General features: G+C 35.2%; 1 protein-coding gene and 1 long non-coding RNA gene across 6 annotated transcripts in view; one reads left to right on the forward strand and one right to left on the reverse strand.

The window, feature by feature from the left end:
* Positions 1-26,160, reverse strand: part of LOC136026899 (protein amalgam-like) — a 214,682-nt gene that overhangs the window by 72,021 nt on the left and 116,501 nt on the right. For all 5 annotated transcript variants that reach the window (XM_065703722.1, XM_065703718.1, XM_065703721.1 and 2 more), the window contains one exon: positions 1,858-1,943. In XM_065703722.1, the coding sequence (XP_065559794.1) occupies positions 1,858-1,943 (86 nt within the window). The remainder of the gene's footprint in view (positions 1-1,857; positions 1,944-26,160) is intronic.
* LOC136026901 (uncharacterized) overlaps positions 1-26,160 on the forward strand; it is a 107,391-nt gene that overhangs the window by 60,006 nt on the left and 21,225 nt on the right. The gene's annotated exons all lie outside the window — the stretch shown is intronic.

Here is a 26,160-nt window from a genome sequence, read left to right on the forward strand (position 1 = left end):
TCTCGCATGCTCGGTGTCGCATGTCTTCTAACTGCGCGTGTCTTGGCTCTTCAAGTTTATTCTTAAGACGCCAACGCTTTTCTTCTAAATGTGTGTGTCTTTGCTCTTCATTTTCATTTTTGACTCGTTCACTTGCTTGGTGTCCTATGTGTACTAAACGCCTGAGTCTTTGTTCTTCCTTTTATTTTAACATTCTCTAGTTGTCGCTTTCGCATATCTTCTGACCGCCCGTGTCTTTCATCTGAATTATCGATTTTTGACATGTTTTTGAGTTTTGATTACTTCAGACAATTTAGCAATGGCCTTTGCTTTAATGTCTGTTTTTGTGTTGTCGCAACTCATGGCCCTGGTTGTCGAACTTCACGTCTTATTACGTCTGAATGTTCAGGTGTTGATTCCAAAGAATCATTACTTAGAGAAGCCGCAACTGCAGATTTTCATTTTTTGTAGTGGTGCGAAGTACCACACCAACACCTAGTTGCTGGGGACGCTTAGCGCCCCCAAATCCCACCCCCCCACGCGCGTAAGTTGTTACGTGCCATTGTAGTTGTGTCCCTGTGTCCCACCTGTGAATATAGATAGATACAGATATATGTTTTTAACTATGTAAAACTTGCGAATATACAACATTCTTCACTGTCCCATTGTCTGTGCATGTAAATAGAATGTCAGGTTTACCGACTCTTGAACAAGCAACATATAATTGTCCATGGGAAAAACACTCCCTATTCAGATCTTTACCGCATTTTTCTAATGATTGCCCTTGAGCTTTGTTGATGGTGATTGATAATCGAATAATCCCCTGTCCCAATCGTCATTTATAAATCCCCCTGTGCCCCCCCCCCCGATGTCCCCGTTGTAGTTGTGTCCCTGTGTCCCGGTCGTCATTTATATTCCCTGTGTCCCGGTCGTCATTTGTGTCCTGGTGTCCTGATCTGTAATTTCTCTTTGAGTGTCCCGGTCGTCATTTATATTCCCTGTATCCCGGTGTGTTGATCTTGATTTTCGATTTTGGCACCAAACGACGTCATTTGGAAAAATGAGTTATATTTTCTGATGTTTAATAAAAAAAACGCTTAGATTCAGACGTAGTTCCAGTAAGCAAAGTCTGCGATGGCTCTGGTGGTGCAGCCAGTTGAGAAAGTCTAACTTTTCCTGAGGCGCAACACATCTACTCTAGCTATAATCATCGACTGGGCTTTACCTGACTCCTCGGCACGCTTTCTTTTGGCATTATCTCTTTGAGCCGCAAGCCTGTTCTCACGTTGTTCTTGTGATTCCTCGGCATGATTTTTTTCGGTAATTTCTCTTTGAGCCGCAATTCTGTTTTCACGTTGCTCTTGTGATTCCTCGGCACGCTTTCTTTTGGTAATTTCTCTTTGAGCCGCAAGCCTGTTTTCACTTACCTCTTGTGATTCCTCAGTACAATTTTTTTTGGTAGTTTCTCTTTGAGCCGCAAGCCTGTTTTCACGTTGTTCTTGTGATTCCCCGGCAAGCTTTCGTTTGTTACTTTCTCTTTTAGCCGCAAGTCTTTTGGCATTAACTCTTTGAGCAGCTTCCTCGGCTGTTTCTTCTGCCGTTGTAGGATTTATACTTAAATTTCTCTTTGAATCGCCCCCTTACATACTTATAATGACGTCATAAACACACAAACTTATAAACTTATAAACACACAAACATACAACTTATTTATATATATATATATATATATATATATATATATATATATATATATATATATATATATATATATATATATATATATATATATATATATATATATATGTCTAAGTTGAAAATACAGAAATAAATTCAGTGACTAAATATGATAAGAGATGCATTAAGAGGGTTTATTACCTTGTAAATTACTTTTTGTCTTCAATGGTCTGTTGTCTTCTCGCTTGAAAGACACTTTTGGCTGTGGGTTACCAGTTGCTTGACATCTGGAATATAATACATTTGAGCTTTTCAGAGGACAAGTTTACTTTTTTTGTTTTTAGTGTCAAAGCGCTTGGTTTTATTCTAGCTTTGCAGAATTATGGGTATATTAACTAAAAATAATAAAAATTAAAAACTTGCTATTGACAGCTGAAATTTTTTTCCAAGGCCAGCTTGACCACTCAACTAACTATTTTGGTTTTAGTGTCAAAGCGCAGGATTTCGTGAGCTTTGTACATTTATGGTGACACTAACTACTCAAAAGAATTTATGAATCCTTATTCAAAAATTTGACATCAAAATTTGAACATTTTTGAGTCAAATATTTGATCCAAGAATTTGAATTTCATAAAATCCAAAAAACTGCCATCAAGCGGTAAATAATTTTTGGGAATTCGATTTCAGTTCCAGTTCACCAACCAGCTACTTCAGATAGCTTATTTCAGGAAAATTAGTATATTAGTGTATAACAAAGGGCTAGTTGGTAGTGATAATAAGCATATACGCAGGAATATATGTGAGAAAGGGGCTAAATTCTTCAACACTTCCAGCACAAGCGAAAACTATAAAGTTTCATTCTGTAGCTTCATTACCTCGGGCTAAAGCAAGCAACAAACATGAAGGAGGCTTGAACCCGGTTTTTACCTCTGCTGTATAGATTCTATCTGACAATTATGGGGTCAAACGATGTCAGCCGTGACAAGCCGTTTCTTAGTGACTAAAAATGTACTAGTTGCGAATGTCCAACGGACAGTAAAGCTGGTTTATGAGACCGGCTGGTGAGAATTATCGCGAATATCAATTAAAAATTATTCTATTTGAAAATTGATCGTGCTTCCGTCATCTTAGTCAATGTTTCTCAACAAACTAGCATAAATAATTGTGTCTCACTCAGTTGTATCGCAGTTGCATCTCAGTAGCATAAATAATTGCGTCTCAGTGGATCTCAGTCATGGCTCTGCAAGGGTTGCAAAAACACTACTCATATTTCGGACTTTTTTAACCCAAAATCCAGCAAATATTCAAAATTGTTAAGCTTTCGTTTCAAAGTCACGTATATAATAAATTGAATTTAGCACTAAGAAAAACATGGAGGAATGAAAACCCAATCCCCCTCCCGAATATAGATATACTAGCTGTTGGGGTGGCGCTTCGCGCACCCCCCAAGCCCCCCTGCGTGCGTAAGTCGTTACGCGCCATATTGGTCACGCGCCATTGTAGTTGTGTCCCTGTGTCCCACCTGTGAATATAGATAGATATATATATATATATATATATATATATATATATATATATATATATATATATATATATATATATATGTATATATATTTATGTTTTTAACTACGTAAAACTTGCGAATATAGAATATTCTTCGCTGTCCTATTGTCTTCACACATAAATAGATTGTCAGGTTTACCGACTCTTGAACATGCAACATAAAATTGTCCATGGGAAAAACAATCCGTGTTCAGATCTATACCTCATTATTCTAATGATTGCCCTTGAGCTTTGTTGATGGTGATTGCTAATCAAACATCCCACGTGTCCCCAACGTCATTTGTATATCCCCCCTGTGCCCCCCGGCATCCCCATTGTAGGTGTGTCCCTGTGTCCCAGTCGTCATTTATAGTCGACAAACATGACGTCAGTCGACACACAAACATGACTTCAGTCAACACACACGTCCCAGTCGTCATTTGTGTCCGGGTGTCCCACTCTGTAATTTCTCTTTGAGTGTCCCGGTCGTCATTTATATTCCCTGTGTCCCGGTCTGTATATACATTCGTTTTTGAATTGGTATATGATGAAATAAATTTTATGTTTTTTTCCTTTTTCCCTTTTAATTTTTTTGTTTTTACCTAATATAATATTATATATATATATTTATATATATATATATATTTATATATATATAGAAATATACATATATATATATATATATATATATATATATATATATATATATATATATATATATATATATATATATATATATATATATGTGTGTGTGTGTGTGTGTGTGTGTGTGTGTTTTTAACTACGTAAAACATGCGAATATACAACATTCTTCGCTGTCCCATTGTCTGTGCATATAAATAGATTGTCAGGTTTACTGACTCTTGAACATGCAACATATAATTGTCCATGGGAAAAACAATCCGTATTCAGATCTATACCTCATGATTCTAATGATTGCCCTTGAGCATTGTTGATGGTGATTGCTAATCGAACATTCCCTGTGTCCCCGTCGTCATTTATATAAAAAATTTAAAAATATCCCCCTGCGCCCCCCGGCGTCCCCGTTGTAGTTGTGTCCCTGTGTCCCGGTCGTCATTTATCTTCCTTATGTCTCGGTCGTCATTTGTGTCCCCTTGTCCCAGTCTTTAATTCTCTTTGAGTGTCCCGGTCGTCATTTATATTCCCTGTGTCCCGGTATCCCGGTCGTCATTTGCGTCACGGTGTCCCGGTCTGTATATAAAACATTCGTTTTTGAATTGGTATATGATGAAATAAATTTTTAGTTTTTTTCCTTTTTTTTCGTTTTAGTTTTTATTTGTAGTTCTTACCTTTTTTAGTTTTTTTTATTCTTATTTATAGTTTTTTAGTTTTCTTTTTCTCCTTTATTTTTCTTTTTTTAGTTTTTTTCTTTTTTAGTTTTTTACCTTTTTTTTATTTTTTTAGTTTTTTTGGTTTTTTAGCTTTTTTAGTTTTTTTTTAATTAGTTTTTAGGTTTTTTTGTAGTTTATACATTTTTTAGTTTTTTTTTCTTTTTTAGTTTTTAATTTTTTACCTGTTTTAGATTTTTTTAGTTTTCTTTTTCTCATTTATTTCTCAGTTTTTTTCCTTTTTTTAGTTTTTTTTTCTTTTTTAGTTTTTAGTTTTCTTTAGTTTTTTACCGTTTATTATTTTTTGTAGTTTTTTAGTTTTTTGCTTTTTTAGTTTTTTTTTGTAGTTTTTAAATTTTTTAATTTTTTTCTTTTTTAGTTTTTAGTTTTTTACCTTTTTTTTTTAGTTTTTTTTTGTCTTCATTTATATTTCCTATGTTCCGGTCGTCATTTGTGTCCCGGTGTCCCAGTCTGTAATTTCTCTTTGAGTGTCCCGGTCGTCAATTTATATTCCCTGTGTCCCGGTGTCCCGGTCGTCATTTGTGTCCCGGTGTCCCGGTCTGTATATACATTCGTTTTTGAATTGGTATATGATAAAATAAATTTTTAGTTTTTTTCCTTTTTTTCTTCTTAGTTTTTTTTTGTTTTCACCTTTTTTTAGCTTTTTTACTTTTTTTCTTTTTAGTTTTTTTGTAGTTTTTACCTTTTTTTAGTTTTTTTTGTTTATATTTATATTTTTTAGTTTTCTTTTTCTCCTTTATGTTTCAGTTTTTTTCCTTTTTTAGTTTTTTTTCTGTTTCAGTTTTTAGTTTTTTAGTTTTTTAACTTTTTTTTTTTTTTTTTTTTTTTTTTTTTTATTATTAGTTTTAGTTTTTTTGTAGTTTTCGCATTTTTTTAGTTTTTTTTCTTTTTTAGTTTTTAGTTTTTTACCTTTTTTAGATTTTTTTTAGTTTTCTTTTTCTCCTTTATATTTCAGTTTTTTCCTTTTTTAGTTTTTATTTTTTACTTTTTTATTTTTTTTATTTTTTTTCTTTTTAGTTTTTTTTGTAGTTTTTACCTTTTTTAGTTTTTTTTTCTTCTTTTGTATTAATGCTAAAGACAAGGTTCGAACCTGGAACCTCTTGAACCTAGAACCTGGAACATAACGCCTTACCAACTCAGCTACATCGGCTTGAATACATTCGTTTTTGAATTCGTATATGATGAAATAATTCAGACAAACACGGACGTCACTCGACAGACAGACAGACAACTTTTGAAAGTATCAAAATTCAATATCGTTAAGTTAAGTTGTAAATAACTTAAAATCAAAGTGAGACACAATTTTTTTTAGATTTAACTGATAAACAGTTCATTGTAACAAACTGTAAGCACGGAGCGACCTGGGTTAATAGTAAACGGAAGTTCCTTAGAGTTCCTTGATAACAATATATACATCAGAAGGATCTTAATATGATGATTCTAAACGAGTAAACTCCATTGTGTTTAAAGTTACCCATCGAAAGCTACGAACCTGAAAAACTTTGTCAGATTTTTTTTAAGGGGAAAATATCCCAAGTTGACAAGTGCTTTTGATGAAAATTAAACCATGAAATTCAGCACATCAGAAAGTTTGATTTGAAAGGTTTCAAACTCCCATCTATGAAAATATAGAATTTTGCATTTATTCTTGAGAATGAAGATCACAGATGCGTGTTTATTTGTTTGTGTTCCTGTTTTTTTTTGGAAATGGCTACCGCATCGAACCAAAATTAGAAGACAGCTAATATGAACGGAAATTAAAAGTTCTAGTGCCCTTTCTAAGTAGTCAAGAGATTGTGCCACAAGAAAGTATCGTTTACTAATATTTTACAGAAACAATTTATAATTTTGAACCACAGAGAGCAAAGTTGCTGTTGATTTTGAATTCTCAGATAGCCATTTGATTTAAAACTATTAAAAAACAAAATATTGAGTTTTTCGGCTTCGGAGGCAGTAATACCACAAGGTGGCGCATTCGTTCCTATAAAGTCACGTTCTCCGTGCATAATAAACTGGCCATGCATGCACTTCTTTTAAAGTCTCATTTAACCAGGTTGATTAACTTGATGTTTGATAAAATCATATTTAGTTAGGAATTTTGCATCAGCTGTTATGGAGGTTCAACAGTAGGTCACTGACTCAGTGTGTGGGGAGGGGTTAAACTTGATGCCTAAGAAAGTGCATTATTCTACCCGAATTTTCTAATTTTTAGTCAGCGTTCAGGGAATGCAAAAGAAGATCTTGGAGGACCATGAATTAATTTTTAATTAAAGGACCATGCTAATCAAAAGGAAGAATAGTTTTAACTAAGTCTGAATATAACTGATGGAAGGTTGATACCTCCCTTCTTAGTGCAGAATTTTGTAACATAAAAGATCACATTAAGATTTATAAGACTTGAGATTTATAATAATATTTCCTTAAATAGGGACTTGGAGAATATTCACTAAAAGCTCTATTCACCAATTTAATTAAAAATGACTTTACGAAATATTATAAAAAACAAAAGATATTAACACAGAGCCTCCACCTATAAGATCAACAACCAAAAAAGCGAGGATGACATTAAAAATGTGTGGAAATGGAGCATGAGGAAACTCGCTCCGTCTAGGAAAAGTGAAAATACTTTCGCCGCAACGTTCTTTATTTGGGAATTATTTCAGTTTCGAAATTATCCTAGCTAATCTTCTGACAGATGATTAAAACGAAAAAAAAAATACATTACATTTGACTGTGCTTTACACTGCACAGTCACTTGTCACTACATAATCGAAATGAAGTGCCGAAGAAATCGTGCTAATCATCAAGTAAATGTTTACACTTCCAATCCAGAAGGCTACCAATCAAACTAAATTTATTCCTAGATACAATTTTAACAGTAAGCAGTAAGTGGCTTATGAGGGCGATAGCCCTTATTATATTTTGGATGAGTCTGGGTGTGCTTTGAAATATGTTCAAAAGTATAAAAAAGTTATTTTTTAGTGAAAGTAATGACCGACTTAAAACAAACATAAATCAATCGGTATAAGAGGGGGTTACCCCTCCTTAATCCCCACTCTTTGCGCTAATATTTTATTATGCCTTAAAATTAACTTTTAGCACAAAGAGTGGGAGTTTGAATGGTGGGTATTCCCCCTCATACAACAAAATACTTTTCTAAGTTTTGATTTCGTTCCTGGCTTTCATTTGAAAAAAATTACTTGTATATATTTAATTTTTGAAACACGTTTTTCAAAGTGTTTAAAAAATTAAATTGTCCGCAGGTAAACTATTTTTAACTCCTCTTTTAAATTTTTTTTAGGATATATTGTTAAAGCAGTTTCTTTCAATAGTGCCAATTGGGAGGTCGGGAAAATATTTCCAGTCCCCTCTATAGTTTTTACCCCATGTGTTTTGAAAAATACTGAAAAATACACATTTCTCATCAAGAGTTGACAATTCAAAATAATGCCAAATAAAAAAAAAAAAAATGTTTCGTATAAAACCTACGACTATAATCAGACATTATAGGAGAGTGATTGTCCCCCCTTCCCGCCAAAAAACGTTTCCCAAAAAGTAATCATTGCTTTCTCCTTGTTAGCTGAAGGTAACTCAAGAATAACAATCTCCTCCTCTCACGCCTGAGATCTGTATAAAAGACCCCAGGAATAGCAGCCAAAATTTTAGGAAACACCCTTCGCCTGGGATAAAATCACTGATTCCCTGACGCTATCCAATTTTACCCGAATAAGAGTCGATCACATCACAAAACGAGAGACTAGCATTCTATTACTAATACATTTCCAACCTAAACAAGACTTAGAAGTTTCCTTATTCATCATAAGCCCTACTCCGTGTCTTTGTACCTCATCCATGCTGCCTGAGTAAATAAATTATATAACACCTAATTTCATGGTTCCAGTTACTAGGGATTTCCGTCAAAAAGCTTCCCAAGACTTGGATGAGTGCAGATGAACACACCATTAATGTTATTGTAGAAACTCTCCTTGGCATTCGTTTTTTCGCCCCGAGCCAAATACGGTCAGCCCAGCAACATACACTTTTCCTCGATTCCAATCTGTTCAAAGTCCCCTTATTTACACCCTCCTAGGAAGTTCCAGTTTCCCTTAAATCTTTTCTAACCTAACCTGCAACTAAAGTAGAACCAACTCTAATAGTCAATAAATAAACACTTTCTGAACATATTCAAGTAAAAATTATTTGATTAAAGTGTTTAGTAGAAAAAAACAAGAGCCAAGAGCTCATATGCCACTTGAGAGGAGGTCGGAAGAGCCAAGAGCTTTTTCCCACCAATCTCCCCACCCTAAGTGTTTTCCAAGATTCCTGGTTTCCCACTCCAACTCCCCCCAATGTCACCAGATCCGATTGAGATTTAAAATAAGAGCCCTGAGACACGAGATCCTTCTAAAAATCGAATTTCTTTAAGATCCGTTGCCCTGTTAGTAAGTTAAAAATGCCTCAATCTTAATTTTTCCGAATTCACCGTCCTTCAACCGCACCCCCCAGATAGTTAAATCGGGGAAGCAGCTATTTCGAATTTAATCTGGTCGGGTCCCTGAAACACCTGCCAACTTTCATCCACCGCTATATTGATTACATACCTAGTTTCGTAATCTTTCATATAAAAATTAGGGTGGTCTGGGACTTGAACATTAGACCTCTTGCACCCTAAGCAAGAATCAAACCCCTAGACCACAAGCCATACTTAAGAAGAACAATCATTTGTTTTATCGGCAAATAAAAATTTTCTCAACTATCTTGTTCGCTCGCTCCTCCCCCCCCCCCCCCCGATGGTTGAATCGGGGATAAACTAATTATAATTTAATCTAGTCTAGTCCCTAATACGCCTGCCAACTTTCATCGTCCTAGCTTATATGGAAGTGCCCAAACCAGCAACTCCCCCAAGGAGATTCTATCCGGTCCGGGTATGTCAATTATGTATCTAGGACATGAGCTAATTCTTCCCAACAAGTTCCATCCCAATCTCTACACTCTAAGCGCTTTCCAAGATTTCTGGTTTCCTCCTCCAACTCCTCCAATGTCACCGGATCCGGTCAAGATTTAAAAAAGAGCTCTGAGACACAAACTACTGCTAAATATCAAATTTCATTAAGATCTGATCACCCATTCGTAAGTTAAAAATACCTCATTTTTTGTAACTTTTTCGAATTAACCCCCCAAGTCCCTCAAAGAGAGGTGATCCGGTCCGGTTATGTCAATCACACATCTAGGAGTTGTTTTTATTCTTCCCACCAAGTTTGATCCCGATCTCTTCACTCTAAACACTTTTCAAGATTTCCAGTCCCCCCCCCAACTCCTCTCAATGACACTAGATCCAGTTAGGATTGAAAATAGAGGCTTGAGTTACAAGGTACTTCTAAATATCAAATTACATTAAGATCCAGTCACTCCTTCGTTAGTCAAAAATACCTCGTTTTTTCTAATTTTTTCCGAATTAACCCCACCCCCAACTCCCTCAAAGAGAGTGGATCCGTTCTGGTTATGTCAATAATATATCAAGGACTTGTGCTTACTTTCCCACCAAGTTTCAACCCGGTCTCTCCACTCTAAGCGTTTTCCAAAATTTCAGGTTTACCCCTCCAACTCCCCCCAATGTCCCCGAATCCAGTCAAAATTTAAAGTAGAGCTTTGAGACACGATACAATATACTTCTAAATATTAAATGTCATTAAAATCTGATCACTCGTTCTTAAGTTATAAATGCCTCAATTTTTCAAAATTTTCCGAATTAATCATCCCCTCACTCCCTCCCCCCCTAGATGGTTGAATCAAGAAAAGACTATTTCTTATTTAATCTGGTCCGATACCTGATACGCCTGCCGAATTTCATCGTCTTAGCTTATCTGGAAGTGCCCAAACCAGCGAAACCGGTACAGACAGACCGACAGACCGACAAAAATCGCGATCACTATATGTCACTTGGTAAATATTATGTGCCATAAAAATGTCAAAATAAAACTTTGAGTTTTGAGGTTGTCTTCAGTATGCAAAAGCATTTTTCTTCAAAAAGTACCAAAAGTCAGTCAATCATAGCAAAATCCTTTGATCTTCTATAGTAAATGATTGCTATATTGTATTCAAAAACAAAAATTTGTCATCCTAGCCACTTTTTTCCTTTTTTATGGCATTAAGCGACTTGGCAACTGAACCACTTAGAGGACGATCAGAAGTGCTAACTGTTGACAATTACAATACACTTTGGTCAACGTAGTTGATATTCAACCCAAGAACGATAAATCCCTCTTTTTCCCCAAAAGTCTTAAATATACTCATACACAAAGCCATAACTGTCAAAAGGCTTTATTTTTATTAATTTCAAGCAAGTTCTTTTTCTTTTACCTAAAATTAACCTTGTTTTACGTTTTCCTACGCTCCTTTAAAAGTCCTAACCTTACTTTTGAGCTATAAGTATACTAATACATCAAGCCATATCAAACAGTTCGTTTTAACGAACTGTAAGTAAGGAGCAACCCGGCCAAATAAAACTAAAAAACAGTATTTTTATACTAATGGATATTCAAAGGAACCGGCTTTTTATGCGGATTTAAAATATATAAATTTAAGTTTAGTCTCACTCGTCAAAGGTTACGAGCCTGAGAAAATTTGCCTGATTTTTGAAAAAAGGGAAAAACACCACTTAAAGTCATATAGTCATAATAAAAATCACACCATCAGATTCAGTGTATCAGAGAATCCTGATACAGAGGATTCAAGCCCCTATCTGCGAAAATCTGAAATTTTTTATATTGTGCCAGAGCAAAAATTACAGATACGTGTTTATTTGTTTTTTCCCCAGGGGTGATCGTATCAATCCAGTGGTCCTAGAATTTCGGGGGAGGGCTCATTTAAAAGAAAATTAAAATTATAGTGACTTTTTTAAGTGACCAAAAAATTTAGAGGTCAACTAGGTCCCTTCCTGCGCCCCTTTGTTCTCAAAATCGTCCGATCAAAATTTTGAGAAAGCCATTTTGTTCATCATAATTGAAAGGCCGAATAACAATGCTTTTGGAGATATTTTGTCCCTCCACAGCCCCTAGGGAAATGTCTTTAAGTTACAAAATTTGCACAATTTCTTACGTATGGTATTTGTTATTGGGAACTATGCAAATATTTTTCGGGAGGAGATGGGGGGGGGGTTTCTCCAGGTGGTACTTTCCACTGGGATAATTTTGCATAGGGAGGGAAGTTTCCAGGGGGTGAAGTTTTTAGGAAAAATTTTACAGTGTGGGAATTTGCCAGAATTCTTATATGAAATCGTTCTAATGTCTTGCTTTTTCTTTGTCGATTCAATTTTACGTGTGGAGATGTTTAAGTTAATTTTCCGGGTAAATTTCCACAAGATTGAATTGTCAAAAGAATATATCTGTGGAGAAGGAGATTTTCCTTGGAGGTGTTATCAGATTTCCTGGCACTATTTAAAAAACGACCAGAAATTAAATAAAAAAAAAATCAAGTTTTTTCAACTGAAAGTAAGGAGTAGCATTAAAACATAAGACGAACAGAAATTATTACGTATATGAGGAAGGTTTCCCCTCCTCAACATCTCGCTTTTTACGTTAAAGTTTGAATTCTGTTTCAATTCTATAAGAAACACTCTTGAAACACTATGTTCGTTTAATTATAACAATAAGAATCTTCTTAAAAATAATTATAATATATAAAATATTATAATAATTACAAATAATATATAAAACTAAGAATTTTAGCGTAAAGAGCGTGGTGTTGAGGAAGAGCAACCCTTTTCATTTATAAAGTTTCTCCCTACTGACAGTTGAAAAACTTGTTTTTTCTTTAATTAGTCAAAAGGCTTTATTTTATTAACCTTAAATAAGTTTTTTTTTTCCTTTCTCTGCTCACTAACCTTGTTTTGTTTTACATTTTAGTACATTCCTTTAAACCTCCTAAAATTAGTTCTTAGCTTTAAGTAAACTCATACAAATAAGCTTAAAAGCGGTTCTTAGTCTTACTGGGTTCTTTTCATTTACATCCTCACTTTTTTCCAATTTACTTTTCCACGAAAGATATTTCAAGCAGTATGTCAACTAGAAAGCTATCATTACAATTTCCACCCAATTTTTCTAGTCGTCCCCAGAGAGAGATTTTTTACCAGTGTTCTTCCTAGGACCTTTGCTCAACCGTTCAATTTGACTGGAAAGTTTTTTTCGTCAGGCAAAACGATTCCCTGTTTAGAGTCTATACACGTACCTAATTAATTGCCCAACCAGGGAAGTACATAATAGTAGTGCCTTGATGTAAACAACCTTGGAACAATGAACTAAGCAGAGAGTCCACGTACCATATTGGATGGGAATATCTGACCTTTTTCTTATAATTAAATTCAACTGAAAGTAATAAGGTCAGCGCTTTCACAAGAAAATCAAAGAGTAAAGTAGGAAGGAAAGGACAAGTGATTATGGCCTGTAACTGAAATTGCATTTTGAATTGCACCTGTAAAAACAGTTTTTTTTTCTTAGCTGAAAAGCATAAATTTATGTTGGGGAGGGGGGATTGTAAGCTGAAGAAAATTCAGTTTTTGGATCATTTTTCCCTTTTTTCGCTAATCTTTAAAGTTTAAATAATAATACTCAAACTGACCCTCATTCAACTCATCTCCCTGGGAGGACTTTACTGACAGAATAATGATCAGTAGTCCAACAAAGCAATTGAGTTCTCTCTCTCCCCCTTGCTATAGTGGCCGTTGGTTTTGTCCCATCTTTTCAAAAGTTTAAGGTATTTGTGTGCTGGAGTTGAGATGCTGTAATTAACTGACCTTAAGCAAGAAAATTCAATCTCCACGGAAGAAAAAAAAATATAAGCCTTCAGTTGAAATCAGCAAGCTTAGTTCTTTTGCTTCACTTGATTTGCAATTCCAGGACGTCTTTAGGTATGTGTTTTTCTTCTCTAACCTTTCGCACCTCTCTCTCTCTCTCTCTATTTTCTCTCTCTCTCTCTGACACTCTTGTCGCTCGTTCTCTCTCTCTCTCTCTCTCTCTCTCTCTCTCTCTCCCTCTCTCTCCTCTCTCTCTCTCTCTCTCTCTCTCTCTCTCTCTCTCTCTCTCTCTCTCTCTCTCTCTCTCTCTCTCTCTCTCTCTCTCTCTCTCTCTCTCTCTCTCTCTCTCTCTCTCTCTCTCTCTCTCTCCCTCTCTCCTCGAGTGTTTTCGTATTTTTGTCCTAAATTAGAAAAGAAATCGGAGGTTTGAAGCTTTTGTTTGCTAGAAGATTTATATAGAGGGTTTGACTTTTAATTTTTTTTTTTTTTTTTTTTTTATTTAGAAAAAGTCAAATTCTAGCTTAAGACTACAAGTTCCCAATTAACTTCCCGGACGAGGGTAAAGAAAAACCAGGCAATAAAGGATTATTTTCTTTAGTTTTGATTTTATTCGCAAATAAAGATTCCTCAGCCATACGATGGCAACTTACAGACGTTTTCTACAATTGCCTCCCCCTCCAGCCAAATGGTCAAACTTAAGTGGATTAAATCCCATTGACATTGTCCCACGACAAAAAAAGGATGTGGTAATAAATGTTGTCGTATAGAGTGTCAGTGCCTTAATTAAGCGAAACTTGAGAGAGGGGAGAAATTTATATATCAAAATAGAGGGAGTAATGTTGTTTTCTCTTCAATTTTTCTCAACAAAAGTGTAATTAAGATGTATTTTTCAATAAGAACACCAAAAAAGGGACCTCAATCCAGAGAGGACACAAAATCATCTATGAGAGGAGCACCACCCCCGATTGACACCCCGGAAGAGCGAGAAGCTAATGTGAGGACCATTTTCGAAAACTGAAATCTCATCATATAACTTTTCTACGCTATTAATGTGACTAACCTTCACTGACAGCCTTAGGCGACCGAGTTCCTCTCAAATTTTGGCAGTCATCCAAAAGTAGCCATATGGACTTTTTTTCAATTGAAACTCCTAGTCAAATTGGTCAAATTTTAGATTTTGAAAATGCCCCAAGGAAAAAATGTTGTAACAATAAACTGTCAATTCAGAGTAAGAAGTTTTGTAGACAAATGAAGATAAATGGAAAATTGACGCTTGTATATTCGTGAATAGTACAAACAAGCAATATTTACCTTAGTGTTTCCCTATTATTAAATTCATTTTAAGCCGGGAATACTTTCAGGATGCACGAAAGCCCTGCTTCCGCTTACACTGAAGTTGCGTGCTCTGAAGTTGCGATGCTGAAGAGTATGATAAAAACAAAGAAAAGGTGATGGATGTAATACTGATTATAATTTAAACAAACCTCAATAGTGAAGACAGCAAGGGCGTATCCAGGATTTGGTTCAGGGGGGCCAATTTTTGGGGGGTGTTTCATAAGAATAATTCCAAAACGAATCAAAAATCTGTTTATATTCGTCTTTGTTACTTTTTTACGAGCCGGATAACAATTTCGGGGGGAGGGTGTCAAAGTCAGTAACCCCTACATCTGGATACGGTCTTGGAAGATATGTTGCTAATTAAAACAAATTTAGGAGATGGGCGAAAACTTTATTTTAAAAATCAAGGGAGAGGGACATATTTACTCTCAAAATATTTTGGAGAATATTTTTTCTAAATAAATATGCCATCAGAGATATTCCTAAATAAATCCCCTCCCTGCCAATAGAAGCCTCTCAATGAAGGACGATTTAAGTTCTTTTCTATCGACAGGTTTCTGCGAAAATTTCTGAACAGTGACAAAAAAACATTCTATTATAACCCTAACGAGGTTTTACTGGATAAATTTTCGTTATATCTGAATGTTCTGAATAAACTACTCAGAAGTTTTTCTGAAACCGACAAGTATGCTACGTTGGGTACATAAAAATTGAGAATATTTGGTTATAGCTAACAATGGAATTCATTCATGAGAGGTTAATTGCTTTCAAGATTCTTACGTGGGATTAATTTCGACATGAATGTTTGAAATAATCCAGTTAATTTCTTATAAAAAATTGGATTTTACTTTCAGAAAAAAACATTCCGTTCTTTTTTTCAATTTGATATGCATAGAGGAGGAACAGCGAGTCAGTAAGTAAGTAATCGGATTAATGACACTTCTTGATTAATAAGCATTGGCCCTGCAGTGTGTTACCACAGCAAGGTTTGATATCTGGGTTCCGCATTACCCAGCTAAGATCAAACCCATTGCGGCACTACAGGACAAGAGGAATAGCGAACTTTGGAAAAAGGTGTATTTGAGAATTTTGCTCAGCAAAATTATCTATAAAATAAAAACAACTAAATGTACAGAATAACAAAACAGTTATGTCTTAGGTAGCATTCTTGTTGATAATAAGAAATTCTCTCTTCGTTACATAAAAAAAATATATATATATTTACTGTAAATAATGACGAAGACCACACTGCCTTTCCATACAACAACAAAAGAGAGAATAATGAGGACTTCTTTCCCAAGAAGTGAACCAACAAAATCTATTTGAATATTTCGGCCCTATATCTAAGGGCCGTTTTCAGCAAAGAAAAAAAAAATAAAACACTTACAATAAATGTTCTCAGTTAAAGATCCATTTTTTTAAAATAGCCTTGGCATCATTACTTACTTAACGAAAAGTTCAGCCAAGACTTTTTTTAATGGATTTTTAACTGAGAACTTTTATTGTAAGTGTTTAATTTTTTTTTTAAATATAGGACCGAGATATAGGACCGAAATATTCAAATAGGTTTTGTTGGTTTATTGTCTCGGGAAAAAAGTCCTCATTATTCTCTCTTTTGTTGTTGTAATATATTATCCTTTGGGCCAAGAATGATGCAAGGAGCGTCTACAAAGTTAGTGTCGTTGAAACTGCTGCCGTGAAGTCCTCAACTTGTGGTTGCAGAGACAGTTCTAGTCTTTTGAGGTCCCAATCATGCTGCTGCCTTGAATTTTTCAACCTCATTTGCAAACACACCTCAATGTTCAAATCATAACCATTGTTTTATAGTAAGACGTTTGAGTTTCTTCAAACCTGTGTTTGAGAGGCAATCAACTCTTTATATAATTAAATTCTTTGATTTAATCAGACGTTTTATCTTTGCAATTTAGGATCAGCGGAGAGTTAGAAATGGCCATGTTCTTTGTTTTACTGACATTCACTGCAACTCCCAGTTTCTCAGCCACGCCATCTATGGCATGAAATAGCAGCTGCAGTTTCTGTTTCTCTTCCTCAAGAAGAATTTCCCAAATTTCCTCAAGTTTCTCTTCATCCTTGAATCCTAAATGAAACATTCGTCGGTTTTTAATCGTCTAATTTGCTAACTTTTATAGTTGAGATTTTTGTCACCCTCAATTCAGATAAGCTTCTCTTCTTGAATCTTTTGCTTAAGACACGAGGTCACTGCATTTGAAAGACAATGTTTGAGCAAATCTATTACATATCGTTTGCACCAATCTTTTGGACATGTAAGATTATATTTCAAAATCTTATAGGCTTCTTCAAGTAAAGTAAATGCCGCTAAAAAATTGAGATCCGCCCGCAACATGTCATAGCTATTAAAAATTGAGATCCGCCCGCAACATGTCATAGCTATTAAAACTATAGCAATTCAAAGCAGTTGTAGGGTCTAAACAAAATAAGAGCAGCTGTAGGGTCTAGGCAAATAAATATTCAAAGCAATATTGCGTGAAAATCACTGTTAGATTATTTTTCTTCACTTTTTTTTAGTGCTCCATTCTTTTTTCAAAATCCATAAGAACTTCTTTTTCTTTCCGGAAGTGTGTGAACTTTTCTTCTAATGTGACATTCTTGTGAAACGAGATCATTCTCGTTGCAGAATCTTGAGAAACAAGATCAAGGTACTTAGAGAATGCCATTTCTGTGAGTAAAACTATAAGGGCTTTAATTGTTTTTTCATTTTTGACAAAATTAATACCGAAAAATTCTAAATTTGACGCTTTAAAATAAGAATTCATGGATTATTTGTGAGTTCTTGAGTTTATTTTTGCACAAAAAATTGCACAAATTTAAATGAAAAAGCAAAAAACACCCCTCATCCCCCTATCCCAGAACATAATATTAGTATTGAAACTTCACCTTCCAGAGTGAGTCTTTGGGAATATCCTTAAATAATTAGAAGCAGTTAAGGGTCCTAAGCTAAGACATGGCAAGTCAATACTTCAAAAAGAGCCCTCAGATTCAAAAATACTAGTATAAGAAAATTGCAACCATCCATGTCATTGAGAGTTATCTTAGCCTACTGATTTTAGCCAGTAATGGTCCCACCCGTGCCCTATATATAGACGTAAAGGCTATATAGTGCTATCTGTAATATTTTGGTCATTTTGTATGATATCAGAATCAGTAAGCTTCATCCATGATTTAAGATACCTTTGAATTACTTGCCAATATTAGCAAACTGCTTATTTGTTTACTTGTTTATCATGTATTTTGTAATATTTCAAAATGTTCTGTACATTTCACCGGTCAAAATCAAACACTTTTTGAAAATAAATTAAGAGGAGGTATAGCTTTATATTCTACCCCTCTGAATCCTGTATCTTCCACCATCAGTTGGATTTATATATATATATATATATATATATATATATATATATATATATATATATAAATTGTGGAATTTACTGTCAGCCCTTTTTTTTAGCAAGCTGCTTCGGCAATCTAAGATCTTATAAGGTACCAAAGGAACCATTCCTAGTTTGAAAACCCAAGAAGCCCTGGGCTAACAGGTAGAAAGAGAAAGCCTGTAGAACTGACAGAAGGCATAGGATCATGATAGTTGAGCCCCCAAGGTTTAGTAAACAGTCTATATTAAGGTTACCAAGATTTTTTTTCCAAATCTCTGGTCAAAGCTTGTGAATAATTTTAATTATTGGTAAAATTGTTCAGCCATATCCCAAAAGCCTCATCTATCATCGGAGAACTCAGTAGCATCTGGAGGATATGACTTGTACTTCAGGCTACTAAAATACCTTTTCTAACTACATCTGTCAACTCTGTTTTCCTCTCGTGTGTTGTCCTATGCGGTGGAGCGATTGATTCTGTCTTCCTTTACTTAGTAGAAGTTTGACAAATAAAACTTCTTTTTTCGAACTAAAGGGCTTTGATCCTATGACTTTATAGTCGACAAAAAGCTATTCACCTTCAAAACGTCATTCTTCATTCTAAGGGAAAAGTGAACTCAAAAATATTTTGAGTCCCAAGTGTACCAGCTTCAAGTGTCTAATCGTTCATAACAAGGCTCCGAAAATGAGAAAAATGTTCCGAAATACAATAGCTTGTATTAGACTTTCTCATGTAGTTGGAGCCGCTCTCCTCCAACTAAAATTACCCTCGTTCAAATTGAAATTCTGGCCTTACAGAGAGGTTTCTCGTTTATGCTCTAAAATTCTTCTAATCCCCCAACACCAACTAGAGAAGGAGAGGGCTCACAAAGTATATAGAGCTGCTAAAATACTCCTAATTATTTACATCCAAGTTTCAGATTTTTTTGCGCCTTTAAAGTTAATAAAAAAATTGGATGACGGACATTATGAGACATTTTTTTTCTTAGATGTTCAAGCAAACCTGCTTCCTGTCGTAAATATCATGTCTATCGGCGACGGAACAAGAAAGAAAAAGTATTTGCTTCCAGGGAGAAATACTCTAAAGATTTCTAATATTTGACATGTGTCGCTTTCTGTTGGCAGCAGCTGGAAACTTAAACTTTAGAGAAGAAATAAAGAACTTTTTTGGCTGCAGTAAAAAAAGAATACATAGATAAATAAAAAGAATGGCACACTTCTACACTTTCAAATAATATGAAAGATTATTGTCAATACATGCATGCATGTAAGATCATCATTGAAAAATTAATATTCACTTCATGAGTTTCATAAGTTTTAATACTTTACTTCATACGATACGCAGTGGTAGTATCGTAACAGATAAGGCGATAAGGTGTGATTATTGCTAGATGAAACTTTATTTACTTAGGGTGTCGGAAGCCAAATAAGCTCATATATTATGTTTTTTTATTTTTACCAGTAAGTTATTTTATGGACAACTAAGTTTTCATGGGGAAAAGGATATTGACCAAAAATAAGAAAGGCACTCTTTTCTACCCTCCTAGCTTCATACGTGTACAATACTTCCCTGATTCGTGACCATTCTGAGACTATAATGGTATGGTCCTAAATGATCAAGTTTCAATCTTTAAAGCATACCAAGATTAGAAGTTGCTAAACAGCTAATCAAAGTCAGGACACATACAGTTCATCTCAAATACGATGTTATTTCCATCAAAGTCATATTTAAAGGTACAGCAAATTGAATCCTTGGAATCAATAAATTTCTTATGTTGACTAAAAATTAGAGGCTAATACTGTCAAGTAAAACTCCAGAAATAAAAGCGTGGTATGCATGTGTGGTTTCAAAGATTAGTTTTTCATATTTTGAAGGTGGACATGTTAAGTCTTGTTTAACCGTAAATTATGCATAAGACAGCGTGCTTCGTACATTTCCACAATGGCTTCCAATTAAGTAACAATTTATTTTCAAGTACGTACATGCTTGTTCGTTATAAAGCATAGATTGTAATACAAAAGAGGACCAAAATCAAAATATGGTGAGTCCATATTCCATACTTGTGTTTACACTCATTGAAGCTACTTTTTAGTGTTTTTGAAATCACTATGCAGTATGTATTGCTTCAAACAGCGTAACAGAGAATTTAAAAGAGAAACCTAACAGTAAAAGTTTCTAACAGAGGATGTTTTAATTTGCAGATTATAAATCTGAGGCGAATACTACAACATAGAAATTGAAAAGAAAAAATATAGTCACTAAATATCCCAAGGGGTTTATATTTTTCAACAAGGATGGACATTAAAAGTTTTGAAGTTGCCAGTGGGTGATATAATATAAAACTTTTAATATAAATTTATCAAAGTAAAATGCCAAAAGTAAGTTAAAAGTTTTGTAAAGAGCCTCTGATATTTTCACAGTACGTTTGGAAGAAATCTTTAGCTTGTGGATTACAAATCTGAGGCCATTGTTGCAAAAGTTGTGTCAAAACGTTAACCGCAACGCTTACAGTTTTTACTAATTCTATCGGATATTAACAGAATATCGTAATAAATATTTTTAGAGTAACTAATTAAAAGTAAGGCCCTAAGACTATGATGCAAATATCGCAAATAAAAAAATACTAGAATATTTAATCTATAATCTTCAAAATATCTTCCTATTTCTATTGACCTTTGTATCCAAAATTTCTAAGCTTATTGATTATAGGGCTACTATTACAAAACTAGAAGTTTGAAACTAAATTCTGCTCTCTTTTCGGGAGTGAACGAGCTGCGTATCCAGCTAAAGACAATTTCTAATCAGTTTGAGGCGTTTTCCAGCCATTTCTCGCCATTAACACAGCCTGGAGCCAGTGCCTGGAAACCTGCCGATAACCACTCTACTATTGTTGTCTCTAAATTTCCACCATCTATTAGATATCCAACAAGCTGCAAAAACTTTATCGACCAATTAACAGGTCATGATTCTTTTGCTAGTCTTCGGCCGGTGGGAGATAAACTGCTCGTGAACATTGTAAAATTGGTAGCTTCTGATTTCTGTGAGTCTGTGAAGTCTGTAGTCTCGGGTATTGGCACGAAGATTCTGCAGAAACTTTACCTTGGAATAATAAAAGGAATCCCGCTGTCATTTAATGGTCCCGAATTCAAAATGCACTCAGGAGTCGTTGACGCAAACCGAATTGGTTTATCCCAAACGATCAAGCTAGATTTTTTAGATTCGTTTGCAAAACGTGATGCTATGAAGAATGGAGTAAAAATCGGTTACGAGATTTTCAGAATTTATGATTTCGTAAGTGTACCGCGATGTTGCTTTAAGTGCAGGTCTCCTGATCACTTTATCAACGATTGTACCAGTCAGGTGGGAAAATGTGCACGCTGCGCCGAAAATCACATTTTTTCGAAAGATGTGCCCTGTACAAATAGCCCTAAATTTGCAAACTGCGGCGATTCTCACACTTCATATAGTTTATTATGTCCAGTGGTCAAGTCTCGTATTGCAAACGCTGTGAAAAAATGATGTCGCAAAAGTTCTCGGTTATTTCGTACAATATAAATGGAACACGTCAAAAACAGCACATCATTGACGAACTTTCGAGCAGCTATGACACCATTTGTCTTCAAGAGCATCTTTTATCTTCAGATAATACCAACTTGTTGAAACGGAGTGCAAACCATATTACTTTTGCGAGTGCTGCAAGATCTACGTTTGGTAGACCTTCCGGAGGCCTCGCCTGTATACTGAGACGTAGCTCCTTCTCTTCCACGACGCCTGCGCTGTTCCATAGTGACAAAAACCTCTTGGCCGTGCGAATTGCCGATTTAATACTTATTAATGTGTACTTTCCTTGTGATCGTAAGTCGGTTCAATCACTGAACAAGTTTGCCAAGACCTGTAGTTTTTTGAAAAAAGTAACAGAATCCGCATCATCTCTCGGTTACCAATTTGCTGTCGCCGGGGATTTTAATGCTGATTTATTGAATTCAAATATTCGGTCTGATATGGTTTTCGAGTCTTTATCTGAGTTTAAGCTAGTGGATAAGAATCGACTGTTTTTTTACATCCATCATTCTGGGAGCCTTACTAATATTGATCATGTTTTTGCTCTCCTAATTTATCTGTTTCGACTGTTTCTGTACATGAAATAGAAAGCAATATAGACCACCTACCAATTTCCTTCATGCTTGGTATTTCTCTGTCGCAAGATAGTTCTACTAGACGTGGGAATTGTAGATGGTTTACCAGGCGAAATTGGAATAAGGCTAATTGGGCTCTTTATATTTCTACCCTTACAGCTTTTTAATCTAGGATAAAAGTTCCTTTTCAGCTACTTCAGGTTGGTTCTAAATTTGTAAATGATAAGAATGTTCTGAATAAATATTATTTTGTTGTTATATCATGCGTGAAGGAAGCTAAGAGGGTGGCTGTTCCCGAAGAACGTGTTAAATTTAATACGCGGAAGTCTGAATGGTCATGGGATCCGGGTCTAAAATCAGTGAAAAATAAAGCCAAATTTTGGCTACGTATTTGGGTTTCTTGCGAACGACCATGTAGCGGTGTAGTATTTCAGCTTAAACAGAAAACTAAATTAGAGTATAAAAAGTATTTACGGTCTGCAAAATCTAAAATTTGCCAATTCCTGTCAAGTAATTTAGATTGGAAAAATGTGGTAAATTCAAATAAAATCGAAGATTCTTCGCCAACAAGTAGCCCAATTAGTCCTGCTGCTTGGTGCAAATATTACGACCAGATTTTCAACACTATAAACCAATTTGTTCATGCTACTTTTATGAGGTTTCTTATTTCTGCACTTCCCATATCACTCCGCCAGAACCAGATCCTCCCATTAATTTAGTTTCAGTGGCACAAGCTATAAAGAAGCTTAAATCTAGCTCTATTGATTGTGATGGTATAAGTGTCAAACCCCTAAATGTTGATTGTCCAGCTCTAGTCCAACATTTACAACTTCTGTTTCAAATGTGCTTATGCACCTCGGCTGTGCCTGGAAGTTTTTTGTGTGGAACAGTTACTCCGATCCTGAAAAGAGGAAAGATTCCGACTGAGTGTGCATCTTACAGGCCAATAACGGTTTCCTGCAATATAAGCAAAATTTTTGAGTATCTTCTCCTCCCATCAGTTAATTCTTCGGCATATTTTGGTGAAAATCAGATTGGGTTTTCAGCTGGGGTAGGTTGCCAGCAGGCTCATCGAGTTTTGGCTACTGTTCTTACTGAGGCTACTAAAAAGGGATTCGAGTTACATTTATGTGCTTTGGATCTCTCCAAAGCCTTTGACACTGTTACGCATTCCCAAGCTATCTTTTCCCTTTTTAGTCACGGTATCAACATATCGGTAATTTTTTTTCTTAGATATTGTTATTCAAATTCCTTTTTGCCGATTAAAACGGATATGAGGGTTTCAGATAGTAAAATTCCAGTACGACGTGGGGTTCGGCAAGGTGCTGTCCTCTCCCCCTCTATTTTAAAACTTTGTATATCATCTGTTCTTTCCTCTATCCCACCTACTTGCATCCTTAATTCTTTAACTATTTCTTATCTTGCCTATGCGGATAATGTTAGTAAAACACTATAATCCTTACGGACTCTCGCTGTTGCTGATTGCAAGAAGAAAATCCAATTAAATTATTCTAAAATTGCTGCTAACCGAGGTAGATACAATAGAAAGTCTCTTGCTAAATTATACTCGGTTTTTACAGATCATTCGGTTTTGTTTCTTTCTGGTATTTACCCTGTTTTTTATAAAAAAAGATATCAGTTCAATTTGATCTTATTATTTCCGGTTTTCCCATTTTCTATTGTATCTGCTTCAATGGTATAGGAATAGGAGCCTCATATCTGTTTATAGTTTCCCGGATATTGGGTCAAAGCTCACGGAGCTTGCTGGAAAAATACCCCAGTCTACTTATAAGTATCTGCCCGCCCACAGAGGCCTTACTCGTTTGCTTTAGTTTCTTGTTCTTTCTGTTTTGTGTAGTGTTTGTTTTGTTTCTTTTATTGATACTCCGCTTTGATTTTTGTAGCGGGTCAAAAATATATTATTATTATTATTAATAGCATAAGAATTTTTGTTTTGTTTAATTATTTCACTGCAAATTTTTATGGATTGACAGGAAGAGAGGAGTCTTGTTCTTAAAAACAATATGAATATACATAATAACAAGTTGTTTCGGCGCCAAGCCACCTGAGGCCAATATGGATATGTACAATCTTCCTACATTCCAGTCTGTTCAAAACATCCCTCTTTACATTGACATCCTCCCAAGAAGTTCCCATTTCCGTTAAATACTTCTACGACATCCTCCCTCCGCAACCGAGGAGGATCTGGTTTAGCCTTAGACGGTTGACAGATCCAACAATGACGATCTTGGGCAATCTTTCCTTCTTCGTCTACAGAATGTGTCCTAGCCATCTCAGACTTCCTCTCATTATAGCCCAAGAAAGCTGGATTGACCCACATTCTTCGCACAGCTTACTATTTGAGTACGGTCAGTCAAAAGGGTACCCTAAACAATCTGTAGGCAATATCTCTTGAAAACATAGCAAATCTTCCTCCGTTTTTAAGAGCCCCCGCGCTTCAGAACCATACCTGAGCATTGTCAACAATGTAGCTTCGAATATTCTAATCTTGGTTTGCAGACTTACTTTCCTATTCTTCCAAACTTAGCTTTACTTAGTAAGTTAATGGATGTAAGCACAATGCAAGTACAAAAAAATGGCACTTTGCATTACCCAAAGGCAGCATTTAAGGATATTTTAAGCCACAAATAAAAGGCTGAAATCACAACTCACATGCAGAGTCTACATCTTTTTGTATTAAAAGATGTTTGAGAAAGTTGATTATAAATTTAAATTTAATATTTTAATGTTGGTTATGAAAAAATTGCAAACCTTCCAAAGAGTTTCACAGCATTGCTTGAGACTCACACTATAAGTCATATCGAAGAGATATGACCAAGGGATATCACCCTTGAGAAATGCGTCCCTATTGGGTGTTGCTGTTGTGCGTTGCAACAAAACGCACTGTCTATCCCTTTTTCATATTAGCTTCCAATATCCAAGCTTGTTTTTATCAAAGGGTCTCTGACCTTGATGATTGGATATCAAAGTTGATAAATGAAAGATAGAGGTTCGAATTCAAAATACAATAAATAAATATTGCAGAAGTAGATTTTTATTGTGACTAATGCTGATTTCTAAGAGCTTTGAAGTAAACAATTATAAAAACGAGGCAAAAATCGTAAATCTGGTATCTTAAAACAAAACACAGGAAGCAACGTACATGTTTTACAATGGCTTCCAGTTTCTGCCTTAATTTGCGCCAAAGGGATTCTAGATCAATGACAGCCCTGTAGCCTTCTATAGGGTGGGGGTCAATACCTAGCTTATTTATTATAATTACTGCTTGTTCTAAGCTTCCAGTACTTTTTGTTTGCTTTGAGTTTGACATCATTATTTATTGTATTTTCTATTCGTTACAGGCTTCATTTCCTCATCCGTAGTAATTGCCGTTGGTTTGAAATTTGACATCTTCTTTAAGCTACTTTTCCTCGTTTCAGGTCTTTACTTCGCTCTTTAATTTTTTTGGAAAAACCTGACTTTTTGGGGAATAAACAATTAATATGAATCACCGATTTAGGCAGCTTGAGCAGATCTTCTTTGGTAAGGGGTATGGCCAGAACTGTTTCTCTTAATCAAACAGGTCGTGGTAACGAACTGCAAATAAGGAGTGACACGGCTCGATATTAACCAAAACTTACAAAATGGAAGTTTAATACCAGTAAATATATCAATAGATTTTACTTATTATGCTGATACCAAATAAATGAGACTCAATAAGCTTAGTTTTACCCAACGAGCCTAAGGAAATTTGCTTAAATTTTTTTACTCAATCCAGTATACTCAGGTGGCAACTGGCAAGGTGGTAACAGAAAAACTCGCTCTCATAGATTATATTTCGATGTGATCATAATAACAGCTTAAGACTTGAGGAACAAGGGGGATGGAGGAGGAATAATTGCAAATATATTAAGCTTAAGAT

This window comes from Artemia franciscana, chromosome 5, assembly GCF_032884065.1.
Source record: "Artemia franciscana chromosome 5, ASM3288406v1, whole genome shotgun sequence".
Taxonomy (NCBI): Eukaryota; Metazoa; Arthropoda; class Branchiopoda; order Anostraca; family Artemiidae; genus Artemia; species Artemia franciscana.